At 31.8% G+C, this 16,331-nt stretch overlaps 1 protein-coding gene across 1 annotated transcript in view; it reads right to left on the reverse strand.

The window, feature by feature from the left end:
- Positions 1-884: 884 nt before the first annotated feature.
- The window catches only part of LOC132700290 (serine/arginine repetitive matrix protein 1), a gene marked incomplete in the record, with an annotated part of 23,065 nt that continues 7,618 nt past the window's right edge, over positions 885-16,331 (reverse strand). The window contains 6 exon segments of the mRNA XM_060667475.1: positions 885-2,418; positions 2,477-2,598; positions 4,837-5,011; positions 5,077-5,213; positions 6,530-6,663; positions 12,661-12,885. Of these exon segments, the coding sequence (XP_060523458.1) occupies positions 896-2,418; positions 2,477-2,598; positions 4,837-5,011; positions 5,077-5,213; positions 6,530-6,663; positions 12,661-12,885 (2,316 nt within the window).

Below are 16,331 nucleotides of genomic sequence, written 5' to 3' on the forward strand. Positions count from 1 at the left end.
ACTATTAGCGATACATTATATCAAGGGCAAATCTTTGCATTTTTTAAACCTCTGAATAATATAATTTTGACGATTTAGCATTTGGCGCTGAATTATTGTCCAATTTTCTCTTTTGAAGTACTGTGTATTGCAGGTATGTGTTTTGTGCCAAAGTATGTAAAATTAAAATATTAAACAATTTTGGTAACGAATTATGTATATTGTTTATCAGTAGATAGGTTTAAAGATTGAAAAGTAACCAACTCGTTTTTTATAAAACCTTGCGCTTAGGTATGTGGTTAATATCCGATATATATTCAAAATATATTCGAACGGGGGTTTATTTAGGGTGTATTCAATATTATGCATGTTATGCATGATTCTTTGGTTTAATTTCACAGACTTTCTGATCATATTCTCTGACATAGTGCTTACAGCTACAGATTAGATAAAAGAAACTGTTATAGATTTAAAAATATTTTTGCAAAGGTATTACACATTAATTATAAATTACATCTTTTTACCAATCCAATTAATGCTCTGTCTAGAACATGATACTTTGTAACTTAAAGTTAAGATTTTGTTGCGTCAATATATTGGAATCTAGAGTGCCTTAAATAGTTTAAGCAAAAATGATTGACATTGTTTGTGTACCGAGGAATGGACAAGAAAATATATAACGGTTTTGTATGTGGCTTTTTTGAATTTTTAATTAAAGAAAATTGTTAAATAAATTTTGTTATTGAAATTAATTTTTTAATATTATTTCACCCTGCCTCCATTTGAGATGCAAAATATTTAAACCACATAATTTAATTTCAATTTACAAAATATTTTACACAACCATCAATTAATTTATTTAAGACTAAATTATGATACTAAAATTATCTAAAAATATGGCTTTAATGAGTATTATTCAGTAACTCGAGTATATTGCTTGTGTTTGACCGTTTGATACTTCCCGCCTGCTGTAACCCCCATTTATATATTGACTTTGCGGTATCCTTTCGTAATGTTGTTGCTGCCTTACGGGTTGGTTTTGATATACATCTGAGGGGCTTATAATAGAATCAGCTACATATCTGGGCCGCTGATAGGCGCTATAACTGTAATCGCTACCGGCACTAAATCCGGTGGGATAGCTTCTGACCGGTACATTTGGCAATGTTGGACTTAATGCCTCGTTCAAAGTTACGTCATATTCATTTAAATCTAAAGCGTTTTTTCCTGGAAATGTTTTTTCGGTTGTCCTAACAGAAGGAAACTCCTTTTTGTAATTCTGTTGTCTTGATGATTCTGAATCGAAGACTTCTTGTGCTTCTGGGCTGGATGCTATGTACTTTGATCTAATTGGTACCTTAATAATTATTGGCGAAGCTTTGAACGCAGATTTTCTCTCTTCGTCTGATTTAGAAGTTTCTTGGTTAGATTTGAAATCTTCGTGAAGTGTTTTTTCCGACTGCCCTTGCCTGTTGGAATTTGAGTCATTTTCAATATTTTTCTTATCGGCAGCTTTAAGTCCTACTGGTTGCAGACCTCTTGCTAAATATGGATTTCCTCCTCTGCTCGGTAAGAATGGTCTTTTAACAATTCGCACTATGGGCTCTGATCTCTCCTTTGGAGGAGGAACTTCTGTTGTCGATGTTGTAGTGGTGCTAATAGTTGTGGACGTTCTTTCATTTTTGTGCTCATTGTTCTTCTGTTTAATTTCCTGAACCTCGTATTCATATTCGTCATCATACTCTTCGATTACAGGTTTTTTCGTGGTACTAGATGTACTTCTGTTGGGTGCGTACTTGTGTGGCCTACCACTGCCATATTTCGGCTTTATTGTAGTCCTTTCAGGTGTTTGTTCATTTTCTGGTCTCCTAACTTTTTGTTTTTGTGTTGACGCAGCTTGTCCCCTGGAGTCATTGTTTGTGTTATTATTTGGGACCTCCTTATTTTCGTCGGATTTTATTTCTTGATCTTTACTGCTTTTTGGAACAACATCCTCTTCATAATCACTGTAGTTCTCCTCTACCAAAACTGTTGCAATGGTAGATGATTTAGATCCACCTGCAGATTTGTTATAAGAAAATTTATCGGCTACATTTTTAGGAACGGGCAAATTAATTCTAGGAGCCAGTCTAGGTCTGTCATATATACTGCCGCTGATAGGTTTAATAACGGGTCTGTCATCATTGTCCTGCGCTGTGCCCGGTTGTTTTTTTCCATTTTCTTTTCTTCTCCTACCCTCGTAAGTTCGACTGTCGTCGAACTCGTCTTCATAATCTTCGCCACTTGGCTTCCGGACACCTTTTCTGGTAGACTTGCGCTCGTTCTCTGCGTCTTCAGGATATCTTCGCTTTTCTGTTTTTGGTCGCTTTCGTTCTCTATCTTCAACCCTGTCGTCCTCAGTATTTTTCACTCGATCTTCGTTTCGGTGTCGTTTGTTTGCTGAAAGGAGTAACAAAAGTTGAATTTTCTAATTGGTAGCACAATGAAGATATGTCACCTGCAACAAAATCAGCATCTTCAAATCTCTCCTCGACTTCTTCGTCTTCATACTCTGGCTTCCTTCTTCCCTTATTTCTTCTTCTGTATGGTCGGCGTCTTCCCGAACCCCTCCTTTCGTATCTACAATATTTAAAAAACAATAATAGAGCTTTAATTAGTTTTACACTTTTAAACTGTGAAAATTCGAATTTTTAGAGAGAAATGCGTAAGAAGCTTGGTCTTTTTATATGGATCTTTAATAGTGCTGAACCTAACCTACGAAGGAAGGGAAACGAACCATTGCACATGGCGGACGTTTGTTCCTATCCGCTTATAATAAAGTAGAAAACGTTTCAAAATTGTGTCATTTCATTTAAAATATTGATCAGCATACCCGTTCATTGATTATATATATATATATATATATATATATATATATATATATATATATATATATATATATATATATATATATATATATATATATATATATATATATTATTACTTTCATGATACGATAATAGGAATACATATACGGATTTAATATATACAATAAAAATAATGAAAAACTCTACAGTAAAATTTCCCTAGACTATTCTCACTGATTTACGCTCACTTATTGTTAATTTACTAATGGAACGTCGAAGGTAAACTAATACCATTTAACAATTCTCGAAAATTGACTAACACTGCCTGCGAGAGGTTGTCTAGCAAATAATTAATAACTTTCCTCAAGTGGAGACGCGTAGTGATTAGCGCAAACTATTTGTATCACTAGAGTGTTCGAGTTGTGTGGTAGGTTTTTTGTATTTACTACTTTGTGTGGCACTGCTTCAATTAGTCAGCTTGCTTAAAAACTTACTTTCTTAGATTGATAGTAGGTTTTTCTTCCTTTATTCAAACATATTCCAGTCAAAATCGGCTCCTCCGACACATATCGTACCTAAAACCGCATTAAAACTACAGATATCAGCTTAAACTACCATTTTTTGATCCAAACTTAAAAGCAATAATTGCAAAATATTGATGGTCCGGAAACGATCCATTAGCCCTCAGGTGTGTGAACATATTCAGTGCAATAAACTTTCAAATAGTTAGTCATGACCAATCGATTCACCGAGCGGCTCCAGCAATTATCCCACACGTGATATCGGATACCATCTGACCTGGGTGAACATGAGAAATCCGGAAACCGACCAATGCATAATACAAATTCATAAACATTCGCATAACACAAACAATAATTATAGTACGCCTTTAAAAAATCAATGAACGGATATGCTGATCAATCAATATTTTAAATGAAATGACACAATTTTGAAACGTTTTCTACTTTATTATAAGCGGATAGGAACAAACGTCCGCCATGTGCAATGGTTCGTTTCCCTTCCTTCGTAGGTTAGGTTCAGCACTATGACTAATTGAAGCAGTGCCACACAAAGTAGTAAATACAAAAAACCTACCACACAACTCGAACACTCTAGTGATACAAAGTGATACAAATAGTTTGCGCTAATCACTACGCGTCTCCACTTGAGGAAAGTTATTAATTATTTGCTAGACAACCTCTCGCAGGCAGTGTTAGTCAATTTTCGAGAATTGTTAAATGGTATTAATTTACCTTCGACGTTCCATTAGTAAATTAACAATAAGTGAGCGTAAATCAGTGAGAATAGTCTAGGGAAATTTTACTGTAGAGTTTTTCATTATTTTTATTGTATATATTAAATCCGTATATGTATTCCTATTATCGTATCATGAAAATATATATATATATATATATATATATATATATATATATATATATATATATATATATATATATATATATATATATATATATATATATATATATATATATATATATAAATATTATATAATTATTACTGTAGCCATTTCTTAGATAGCCAAACTCATTTTTTTCCTAAGATTTTTCCAGTCTTTACCCCCTAAATATGACCCCGTCGATAATAAAAAAAAAAGATATGCAATTCGCCCAAGTTCGGAAAAAAACTTAAACTGTATTTTTATTTATCGTGAAATATTAACAAACCCTAAATATATATTTTTTAAATGCATTGTATAAAAATAATCAACCAACGTACTAAATCGCGTAATATTCAACATAATATTCACTCTCACTATCTAATGTAGCACTCGTTAAGAACCCGGTTATAACTAGTTGCACCTAGTGGTGTGCATTTATATTAGTTTTTTTAAAATTGTTATTATTGCAAGGGGGAAATACATTTTTAGTGCTTTACAGAACTTAAAAAAAAATACCCAAAAAGATTCGGTTCCCGGACTCTGAACTCGTTAGATCATGTAAATTACTACTACAACGCAGTTTTAACGCATCAACGTTTTGATGTTACTTGCCTTTCATCCTCATATTCCTCATAATCGTCATCATAAACTGGGCGTCTAGGTCTTGGTCGTTTTCTACCGCGGTTCCTCCTTGGTCTTTCTTCATAGTATTCGTCGTCGTAATATTCGTCTTCGTAGTAATCAAACTGAGGTCTCCTGCGATTGGGTCTATAAGGGCGCCTAGCTTCTAAAATACAATATCTATTTGTTATTGACATGTTTTATCCATTGATCGGCCTAACATAAACCTACCCGGAGGCCTTCTCGGTGGAGCAGAAGCAGACGGAAGTGGCGTTACGGGATCTCCAGCTTGAGGTGGAGGTGTATAAATGTCGAGTCGTATAGGTCGTAACGTAGTGGTAGTTGTCACAGTGTACAAGGCGTCATTCCTAAAAATATTTTTTTGCACATTATATGAAAACGCCTACGACATTGTGAAAGGGACCAAAAATAATGTTTTTTTTTTCATTTATTTCTGAGGAAGTTTAAAACACCTAAATGCAATTTAGGCCACAAATACCTTTAATTTGGTCATAAATTAGTATTAACAAAATTAACAATCCTGACATAGAAACTAATATCCAGATATTCTCTACTATTTTTTAATGTTGCCAAGTTGTACTGAGTGCATAAACCTCTTAAAGAAAAACTGACGAACATACGAAACAAAGTAAAGAAAATAATTCAAATCACAAAAATCTTGTTACATTATCATTATTCCTATGTCATAGCGATATGTTAACCGAAGCATACTATCCAGATGTGTATTCAGATCGTTCCTTTTTTTTACAACGAAAAACCATATATGAACGTGAATTGATATTTAATTTGAGATTGTTGACCGAACACCATTTATTCAATAGATCCAAACTCATTTGTATATACATCTAAAAAATTCATAATTGTTTCTGAAATAACTGAAAATCATTATTACTCAAAACATTACTTAAAATGACTTATCAATTCTGTCAGCATTATCCGTAACCTCAAATAACTCCAAAACCAGTGTTGTTTATTTTAAACAAAAGTACCTTTTTTAAATGCTTGAAAGTATTATTTTTGCCCAAAAAAATTAAAATATTACAATTTTGTCAGTATTAACTTGTATGGCCCAATCAAATGTCTGTGTGGTCTACATTTCATTTAGGTATCTCTCGTATTGTTTCTGAAATAATAAAAATATTTTGAGACCCCTTTTATCTTGTGCAGGAAGCGTTTTCGGACACACATTTATTTAGCAAACTAATGTTATTTTATAATTTAATTTGCACTACAAATTAGCGGGGAGTTTTTTAAACACCTTTAAACAACTATATAGTGAAACAACCCTTTAAATCTGTAATTTTAGGAGTTAAAGTGGAACTTTTGGTCCTTAGGTGTTAATAATATGCTATCTGTTGATTTTCTTCCTTCTCATGTATGCATTAAAAAACTAAACGTTGTTTATTCCAAACACTGGTATTCGCTTCAAAAAAAAAAACGCCCATAGGTTTCGAATGGATATAAATTAATCAAAGAGAGCTTTAATTGTTTCATAGATTAGCAACTTTGCTTATCTAGATCTCAATTTTACAAGTAGAACTCCACCCAATTTTTTTTTTCGCGCACTTATAAAAAGTGCCACTTCGCCGCTACGTTTTCAATGAATCCATAGCAAAGTTATGTCATGGGGTTGGTTGAAAACCTGATTTATTGATATAGTTACCTGTGCCAAAATTTTTTGGAGTTTTGGCAGTCCACCTCAGACACGAAATGGCAAATGAAGGTCTTTTGATCGAAGGCAGTATAATTGGCACATAAAAAATCGTACCTAGTACCAAAAAGACAGTGATGATAAACCTGGAAAACAATAAATTTTCCTATTAACATCTCTAAAGATATAACAGATAATATTGCTTCCCTGGCAACTATTAATATTATTATTATTATTGTATTAAAAATTGTTTAGAAACCTGTTGGTTTAGGTTTGATTGCGGAAGTACTTTTCTCTGGACGAATTAATTTTAAGCAGTATTTAGCCTCCTGTGCGGTACTATCTAATGTACTTTCCAATATTATCTGAGCGTGGAGATGTAGGTGTCTACCAATATATAGTCCATATGACAATAAACCACAAAAACGAAAACTGTCATTTGACAGCATTTTCTTTATCAAGCATGGGAATGCGAATTCATTATTCGTATTGTTTCGAAAGGAACACAAAAATGAATATATAAATATCTCTTTTAAATACATTTAAAAAAATCGAACAATACAGTGCGCAGTGTTCAAAATAATGTTACGTCTTTAAACATTTTCAAAATAATCGAAATATCTAAGAAACTATTGGAATTTGGTATAAGGAACCTGGAGGAACCTACTATGAAATTTCCTCAGAAATGAAGTAATATGTAGGCTGTTCCACTTAAAATATCAAAATTAGGTGCTGCGACAGACCTTATGTAATTTACCAATAAATATGTAAAAACTAAAAAACATCGTATTTAAATTTTTTCGATAAAATACTCTTATATATAGATATAAACGAACCCGGTATTAATGAGCTACAAATTATATATTTATACATGTTGTATACACATTTTTCCGTTTTTTAAATACTTCTATTTTCTTTCCGGGATTAAAATAATTTTTTAAAGATATGAATGAAGTAAGAATATTATTAATTATTTGTATTGTGTTTCGAAAGGAATACAAAAAAGAATATATAAATATCTCTTTTAAATATATGTAAAAAAAATCGAACAACAATACGCTGCGCAGTGTTCAAAATAATGTTACGTCTTTAAACATTTTTAAACTAATCAAAATATCTAAGAAACTATTGGAATTAGATATAAGGAACCTGGAGGAACCTACTATGAAATTTCCTCAGAAATGAAGTAATATGGAGGCTGTTCCACTTAAAATATTAAAATTAGGTGCTGTGACAGACCTTATGTAATTTACCAATAATTATGTAAAAACTAAAAAACATCGTATTTAATTTTTTTCGATAAAATACTCTTATATATAGATATAAACGAACCCGGTATTAATGAGCTACAAATTATATATTTATACATATTGTATACATATTTTTCCTTTTTTAAATACTTCTATTTTGTTTCCGGGATTAGAATAATTTTTTAAAGATATGAATGAAGTAAGAATATCATGTGGTGGTTTTTCAAAGACTATACGACTGCGACCAACTAACTAAAATTTATTACGTATTTGTAGTGTCTAATCTTAATTCGGATATACTGAGCCGATCACATTGGTAGTACCCAGTGTCATAGAAAACGTAGTTATTTAACGTTACGAAAAATGTCCCCATCATTTTTTGTGCAACCATTTCGAATTAATATTCCCTATAACATCTTCGATCGTGCGTATCCGCCAACGTCCAGGCAATTTAATTTACATTAAACGTTATATAACCGAACAATTCGAAAAAAAAATTACATAAGACGCACGTTGATGCTGATAATTATAATGCTTATCTGGTCTTTACCAACCCATCCCGCCATTTTACACACCTATGTTAATTATTTACATAAACTGAAATTAATGTAACTTAAAAATGGCGAAAAAAGTATCAACACCAATTCAAGGTGTTGTCCTGCTTATTTTTAGAAATTGGAATTTGCAAGTATTTGGTAGAGTTTTGATTGTTTCCTGTGCTTTGATGGTTAATTCAATAGCAGGCAGGTAAATTAATTCTGGATATGTAACTTTTCGAATCGAATATTTCTCTTATTATTTTTTTCTCCACTAATAAGTTTGTCATTTGAACTCACAAAAGTCTCTTAAGTCTTGAACCACAATCGACTAGGTTGTCTTTTTATTCACACAAACTTTCTTTCATTAATTTCATTCATTTTTAAGGAATAAAAATTGAAAACTATTCCTATTGAAACTTCGCAGACGTTTATCCTAGTTTCTATACTTACGCTTCGAAAACGATTACTTTACGTGAGAACAATTTTGTTGAAAGATTTATCAATATTAAGTTCCACTATCGTATTTTTAATTATATTTTAACTAGAACAAGTTTTAAAACTTTTGCATCTGTCTTGAAACAGTAAATGAGCAAATACTGTTCCATGTCCTAACTAATAAATAATCAAGATAACAATTAAATGTTCCTGTATGTTATGGAAAACATGTATCAAAGAAAACCGCGGCGTTCGCAAATTGTAAGCAGAATTCCAGCTTTCTATAGGCTCACATGGCGGCTAAATTAAAGTTTAGGTGGTGCCATATTAATAATTTGCAAACCATATTAAGCAGGAACAATTAGAAGAGGGTAGTAACACTAAAAATGCAACAAAATATAGCTAAAATATAGCTTATGCTAATTTTTAAAAGAAACTTCCTACTCCACTACTACTGAAGAAACCAACAGAATGATAGGCGAAACGTCGCCAACTCCAATTCATCATCAACCGACGCCAGGAATCCTGAAAATTTGTAAATTGTGTTAGAGTAACCTGTGAAAGGTTCTTTGAAAAATAACAAGCCTTTATGGCGAGGACATCGAGCGTAATAGCTTATGCTATTTAGGTTGACAATGTAGCCTAACCAAGTAATATTTATTAGGGTCTTTAACTCTGCCAGAAATTAAACCGAAACTCAATATCCTTTAAAACCCTGAAGATTAGTAAATGCTAAAGAGAGATACAGATTTTGTAATAATAGTGCCGATTGTTAATCGTTACTAATTATTATTTTCATAAAACTAGTATGTTATACATGGGCGGCCGGTGCATATGCGTACTCCCAAAAAATAAGATCTGACAAAAAAAAGTCTAAATAAAATTCATAATAATTCGCAGAAAAGTTAGAGAGAAAAGCATATGGTAGGCCATTACCAGATGTTACCAAAGTTGGTGTAAGTAGAGAAAACAGTCATACACGCCAATTTAGTAAACACATTTACTCAAAAAATAATGGATTTGTGGATGTAACAAAAAAAATGCTCTATATTGTTTGTCCTTCATACTTTTCTGGTGACGATAGAGCTTGGACGGAAATAGGGATCACCGATCCCATAATTGTATGGAATTTGCGTTATTAGGTTAAACAGAAACATATTGAAAATGTGTCAAAGAATAAATATAGTTTATCAAAAATTATGAATTGTATTAAATTTTGCCGTTCTTTATTTCGCTATATTTCGGCTGAATTAGATACAACTGTAACTAAAAAATTCATCAATATTTAAGGGCACTTCCAAAGAAATTCAGAATGAACCGTTACAGTGCATGCTTCAAGTTTTTCATAAACAAATAATTGAGGAAAATAATAATTCTCTGTTTTTGGTTGGATAAATTTTGCAATAATTGCATTATATCATCGCAGCTCCTAAATCTTTTAATTTTTGTCCCTAAAAATAATATGATATTATATTTAGGTGTTAATTGAATAAGGCAGACATTTCCGGAACACTTAAGTTACAAAATTTATGCTGAACAAAATGAAATGCGCTTGTTATTATTGAAAGTGGAATGACAGTTCAAAGACCGGCCACAAGTTTCCAAAAAACAAGTATTCTCAACCACTTTTTTTTGTACGCGTTAGTAAACAAATTTTTAAATAGTCTTCGTTTTTAAAGAGTGTTCGATACGTGATTTTCCTCGAAACTTTTATTTTTGTAATGACTAATTTTAAAGTGCCTTAAATACATAAAATTTGCCGAATCCATGTTAATTTTTATTCTAGTTCTGTCATCACCGTTAATTTAACACTAGAGCACTTTAAGATGAATTTACGTCAGCAGATGTTTCATATTTTTATATTCACCCAACTGATTTAGTAGGCAAACTAATTTTTAAAGCCTTTAAAAATGTTTCAAAATATACTTTGACTAGATTCGCTTCCGACATATTTCATTGTCGAAAAGTTGTAGAATTCAATAATTTGTGAAATTATATGTTTTACCTGAGTTAATTGCGTTTAAGGTTAGAAGCATGTAAATATTGGACCTTCAAAAAGCTTCGGCGTGTAATTTCTTCACGCATTTAGTACAATAACTAGGAGTTCGTGACACGAGATTTAGAAAATTTTCAGTTATGACAATAACTATAAGGGCAATTAGGTACCCAAAGGTTACGGACAAAGTCTAACCAATGAAATACTTAAATACGAATGGAATTCATAATTTAAAATTGCCTTCTTAAATAACATATCTAATATGTTCAGTGGGCTCAAAATTTGAATCGTAGGGTGTTAAAAAATTGGTCAATGCAGTAACAATATATCATTTTACATTTACAGAACAGAACATCTCTACCCATTTTCGATAGGTATGCTACGTATGTATGCGTGTGTAATAAAAGTCGATTTATTATTATTATTATCATTATCTAACCAAAAAATACCTATTTTCGAAATGTCAAATTTTGTTCTTCTAAAAAGGATGTAGAAGTTTGATCGCCTTTACCATGCTTATAATCTAAGGCTTATAAGTTGCGTTAGACGTATAGCTGAAACGCGCTGTTGATTTAATCGACAAATTCCTTTGGCGGAATTTGTTATACGGTCCAACACCAAATAATTATCGGTGTATTTTATCGAATTGTTTTCGATGGAACGCGCCGTTCGACTACCGACAAAAAACGAACACTGAGCAAAATTAGTTCCACAACAATTTCACTGCTACACTGGAGTGAAAGTAATTTTGTACGATATTGTTGAATGCAAGGTTATTTTTTTTTCGACATATAACCTGTTACTGCATTTATTACCATTAGCGGTTTACCTACGTTGACAGTACATTGTATAATTACCGGTGGCTTTATCACCCTGATACAGTTTCGTTAAAATCTACGCGTTTTCTATTTTTTTTTTATTCATAAAATTTTGCAGTTCCTTTACAAAATTGCTTGACTAACTCTACAAATTCGAACATTTTAGTTAATCAACTTAATATTATGCTTAATACTTAATAATTCAAATAACTGAATAAATAATAAATATTTCAGAATTGACAAAAGCCAATATTTTACTTGTTGTGAGTTTCTCAGAAGAAGCTTGAAATTTTCGTTGTGTAATAGTTATTCGTAATTTATGCCGTAATTCATAGATTTTTAGTCCACCGAACTTTGTTGACAACAAATTTATAATTATGAGTAACACTAAAAACTTCAAAAGTTTTTCATTAGCGTCGAAAACAATTTTTATTTTTAATTTAATTAAGTATTATACAAAATATTAGACGATGTCACACTTTGTTGACCCTGTTTGCCTTTAACGTGTGACGTAATTGGTCCAAGGTTATCTACGTTTTCGGTTTTAATAATTTGCAATCAAATCAGTGCAAAAACGAATACCCACCGTTCTCACAGGAGACTAAGAATAAAACTAAAAGTGAACTATACAACGGACAATTACAATAATTAGTTACAAAATAAACCAATAATAGCAACAATAAAAAAACGCCAGTTTTTACCTCCATTCAGAATTGAAAACAAGAACAAGAATGGTGGACAATTTTAAAACGGTCGCCATTTTGAAATAGCTTAACAATAGGCAAAAACAATTAGTATATAAAAGCACACACAGGACAAAATGTAGACAACTAAAATGACTGGAAAACTATTTTATTCTATTTATATATCGGAGGTATCGTGATTGAACTTTTTCTTCGGTTGATGCAGTTCCAAAACATTGATTGAATTACTAATTTTCTTTCTTGTTTCTTTCCAATAATACTCAAAACAACGACCAAAAATGTGCATTAATTTTCTTCGCTTCGAAAGTGATAACAAGGATAACTTTCTGTAACATTTTCTGTTGCCCGCTAATCAAAAAATTAATAGCTAAAATAATTTCAGCAAATTAAAGAAAACAAACCTGACATTTGTGAGGTACGCTGGCGTAAAATCCATCATGCAAACCATCGCACTTAAAGTCTATTTCTTCAGGCACCCTTTCATAGAAGGGGTACTCCGATAAGTTGTATCCATTCAGTTCTTTGGGCAAATTAGGGTCCCAAACATAGTCTATTTGTGGTATTCCCGTTAGGGTTTCGTTAGTGGAGTTTGTCGATGTACTAGCAACTTCTGCCACTGCGACTGTCTGAAAAAAAATGCAAAATAAATTTTATCAACCAAACTAACCATATTAAAAATTCAGTTAAAACATTTTAAAACGAATTTTCACGACTTTGAAAGGATTAGATTACATGACAATAAAAATAATAAATCATTTATTATTTTTTTATTCTATTAGTATTTTTTAAAAATTTAGTTTTTTTTTCAGAAAAATGTTTTCTGTGTTAAAATAAGCACAACAACAAAAAATAATACGGTAGATGGCATAAAACTGCCAACCATTAATTTCCAAAGCAGGCCATAATAGTTTCCACGTTTCTGTAGTGTTCGATGGTTTTTCTTTGCCATGTTTCGTCGTTACAGCATTTTTGAATGAAAAACTGTTTTATTACTAATATATCCAGATCTACAACTTTTTCAAATCGGCAGCCTTATACAAAGTCATTCTTTTTTTAAATGCAAAATATAACAAAATTATTGCAATAGGATACTTTTATTCTTCAAAGAAACTTCCACAGGCTACTGTAATACTATTTCTTTGAGTTAAGTTCTGAAGAAGCCAGCAGGATGATTGGCGAAACTTCACCAAGTTTGATTTATCAACAACCTACGCAGGAGAATCCAGAAGATTTGTAAATGGGATATTTCCATTTGAAAAAATTGACTTTGACGATTTTTTCATTTTTAATGTTATTCTTTGCATTTATTCATTTTTAATTTATCACGCAGACAAATAAAGTAGAAATTAGAACTAGTAGAAGTAGGAATACATAAAAAAAAGCTTTCACTTAAGAATATAAATAAATTCTAACCACTTTTGCCTTTTTTTTACAGATTCTGATATAAGGTATCATAATAACATATCAATTATAATAACCGGGTCACCCTGCACAATAATAACGATAATAATAAGTTAATTTATATTTAAATTACACTTCAGTTTAGTTCTAGTTGGCATTTGATATTCCTACAACACGGAACTGGGAGAATGATAGATATTGTAATTAGTGCTTTGAAAAAAATCTGCTCTATGTTTGGACATAACATGCTAATTGCAACAGCAAGAATTGGAAATTATTTACCCCCAATTTAAAAGGGTCTAAGAAATACTGACCCTTCTGACGGGTCCTTAATCGTGGTCAAAATTATTAGAACAACTTGCCAACAGGTGCAGCAATATCGTAATTAATGACCATTGTGATATTATATAAATAGACCAAACAAAACATATTCAATTGACCAATCTAAGTCGGCCTATCGTTTCGGCGAACGACCAGATTTGCGTGAACTGAAGTTATCGAGGACGCTTTTGACACGGGTATACATATTCTTAAATAGAAGTCCCAAAGGTGTTGAGCGCGCCATCAAAAGGCGTCTGTCTACCCGACACGGCCAATTTGAAAATCGAATGATACTTAAAATGTCGTTACAGAAAAATTCCGTCTCGCTCTGAATATTGCTGCACTTTCTATTCTTTTAAATAGTATAGCCTGATTACAAACTGTTTAATATTGACCGCGTGTATGGTCATTGTAATTATTTTAAGCAGGTGCGTGAATTTTGTAAGTGTCGATGATTTTGAAAGCAAAACCAACAGCAAAAGTGAAAATTTCCTCCTGTATAAGTAATCGTTTATTGTGTTTGACACGTCCAGTAGGGTTTATTGATCCATTATAGGTATCCGACATCAGATGTGATAAGATCTTTTTTTTTGAAGTTTTAAAATAATGTACTTGATAGAGCTTCAATCTTATCGGTACACTATATAGAAAATTAGAGCCGATTTTTATTATATTATTATTATATTTAACCCCCTTCGATTTAACCTATCTTCTTTCAGTAATTTACTTTTTTTCCAATAACTTTGACGTTGATTCAAAAAGTGTTAAATCCAAAATTATTCAAAGGATGTTTCATCGTAAAATGCGCCTTCTTCTTGTGGAGTATATGGTGTTAATTTTCTATTGTTATAGAACATCAAAATTTACATCGTCTTAACGATATGAAGAGAAATATTACGAAACATCCACTGTATTGCGTTCTGTGATTGTATTCTATTCTATTCTAATCTTAATTATACTGTTCACAAATTACAATACTGTTAATTATACTATTCACAAAATATCAGATTCTTCCTAATGGACATAATTTTGTGTTATTTTTGCATTTGCAGCTTGGGTCTGGTGTATGACTCTTTGAAACACCCTGTATAGAAATAAATTCTCTCAAAATATGTAACATTTCTTGAAACCTTGGAATAGTCTTTATTTAAAATATCACGGAAAGACCGTGGCATATGATTTTAATTTTTATTCAGCACGTTGATGATGTTTAAACGAAAGTAAACAAGCGTTTATATATATTATTGCGACCTTTTTGCGTTATGCATTTTTCTGAAATAAATTAAAGAGAAAGTAAAATTTTTCGCGTGTGTGGTGTTTAGATAGGATCCTGCAACAATTGGTTTTATTTTTTGACCGAATATCACCCAAAGAAATTTTTTTTATGAAACTGTTATCGATATAAAGTAACATCAAAACTTAAATTACAGAACTTTTTATTTTTGGTGGAATATCCAACTAGTACAACCGAAAGCATTGTTTATATTACGTTTCCAAGTTGAACAAAAAGAAATACCGCCAACATGTTACATTTTGCTGCTCCTTTCCTTTATTTATGAAAAGAGTTTAGTGTTTTATAATTTGTTGCAAGAAACGAGGACACCATGTGTCGGTATATAACATAGACATACAGTCTGTCCAAGATAAGGATGTTCACCATGTTCATTGGAAACCAATAAGAGACGGTTAGATGGATAAAAGATGGTGAAATTTGGAAAACGTTGCAAAATTTGAAGTGCTGTTCAGAAAACTAAAAAATTACTATAATTGCCGAAGATACGCCAAAATAAAAGCGAAATGTGCCGATTTTTTTTAATTTTTTTCTGGTGTTAATTGAAGAGATGTAAAAACAATACAGGTCACTTTTTGAACTGTACAAGATAGGAGAGATTTTAAGTACGACGTTTCCATTTTTTTATTTCACCAAAACAAAACCTTCGTATCTCTTGTCGTTTCCAATATCCCCATGATAGATAAAATCTTCGGATGGATATAACTTTGCTGCACGTGGTGTATGTTTGGTCCACGAAAGTACTGATTTGGCCCAAAGGTAACGATTCTTTTTTGAGTTTCCGTAAACAATGATTTTTCTTTGCCGTATAAGTCAAAAAAAATAGAAAATTTATCCCGCGAACATATTTTATAAAAACTAAGACCGGTATAGTGGTTATATTCACGACAGCGTTCTCTGGAAACATTCATCCCAGTTTCTCTCTTCCACCTTGCTGCTACTTGTCTTAGTGTATGTCTTCTTCCCGACTTATGTATGCCTTACATTCCTTTTTGAAACAGTTTTTGAACGGATTTTACCGAAAACATAAAAAACATAAATTCTGGTTTCATCAGATTT

Source organism: Cylas formicarius, unplaced genomic scaffold, assembly GCF_029955315.1.
Source record: "Cylas formicarius isolate icCylForm1 unplaced genomic scaffold, icCylForm1.1 PGA_scaffold_10__41_contigs__length_53128322, whole genome shotgun sequence".
NCBI classification, from domain to species: Eukaryota; Metazoa; Arthropoda; class Insecta; order Coleoptera; family Brentidae; genus Cylas; species Cylas formicarius.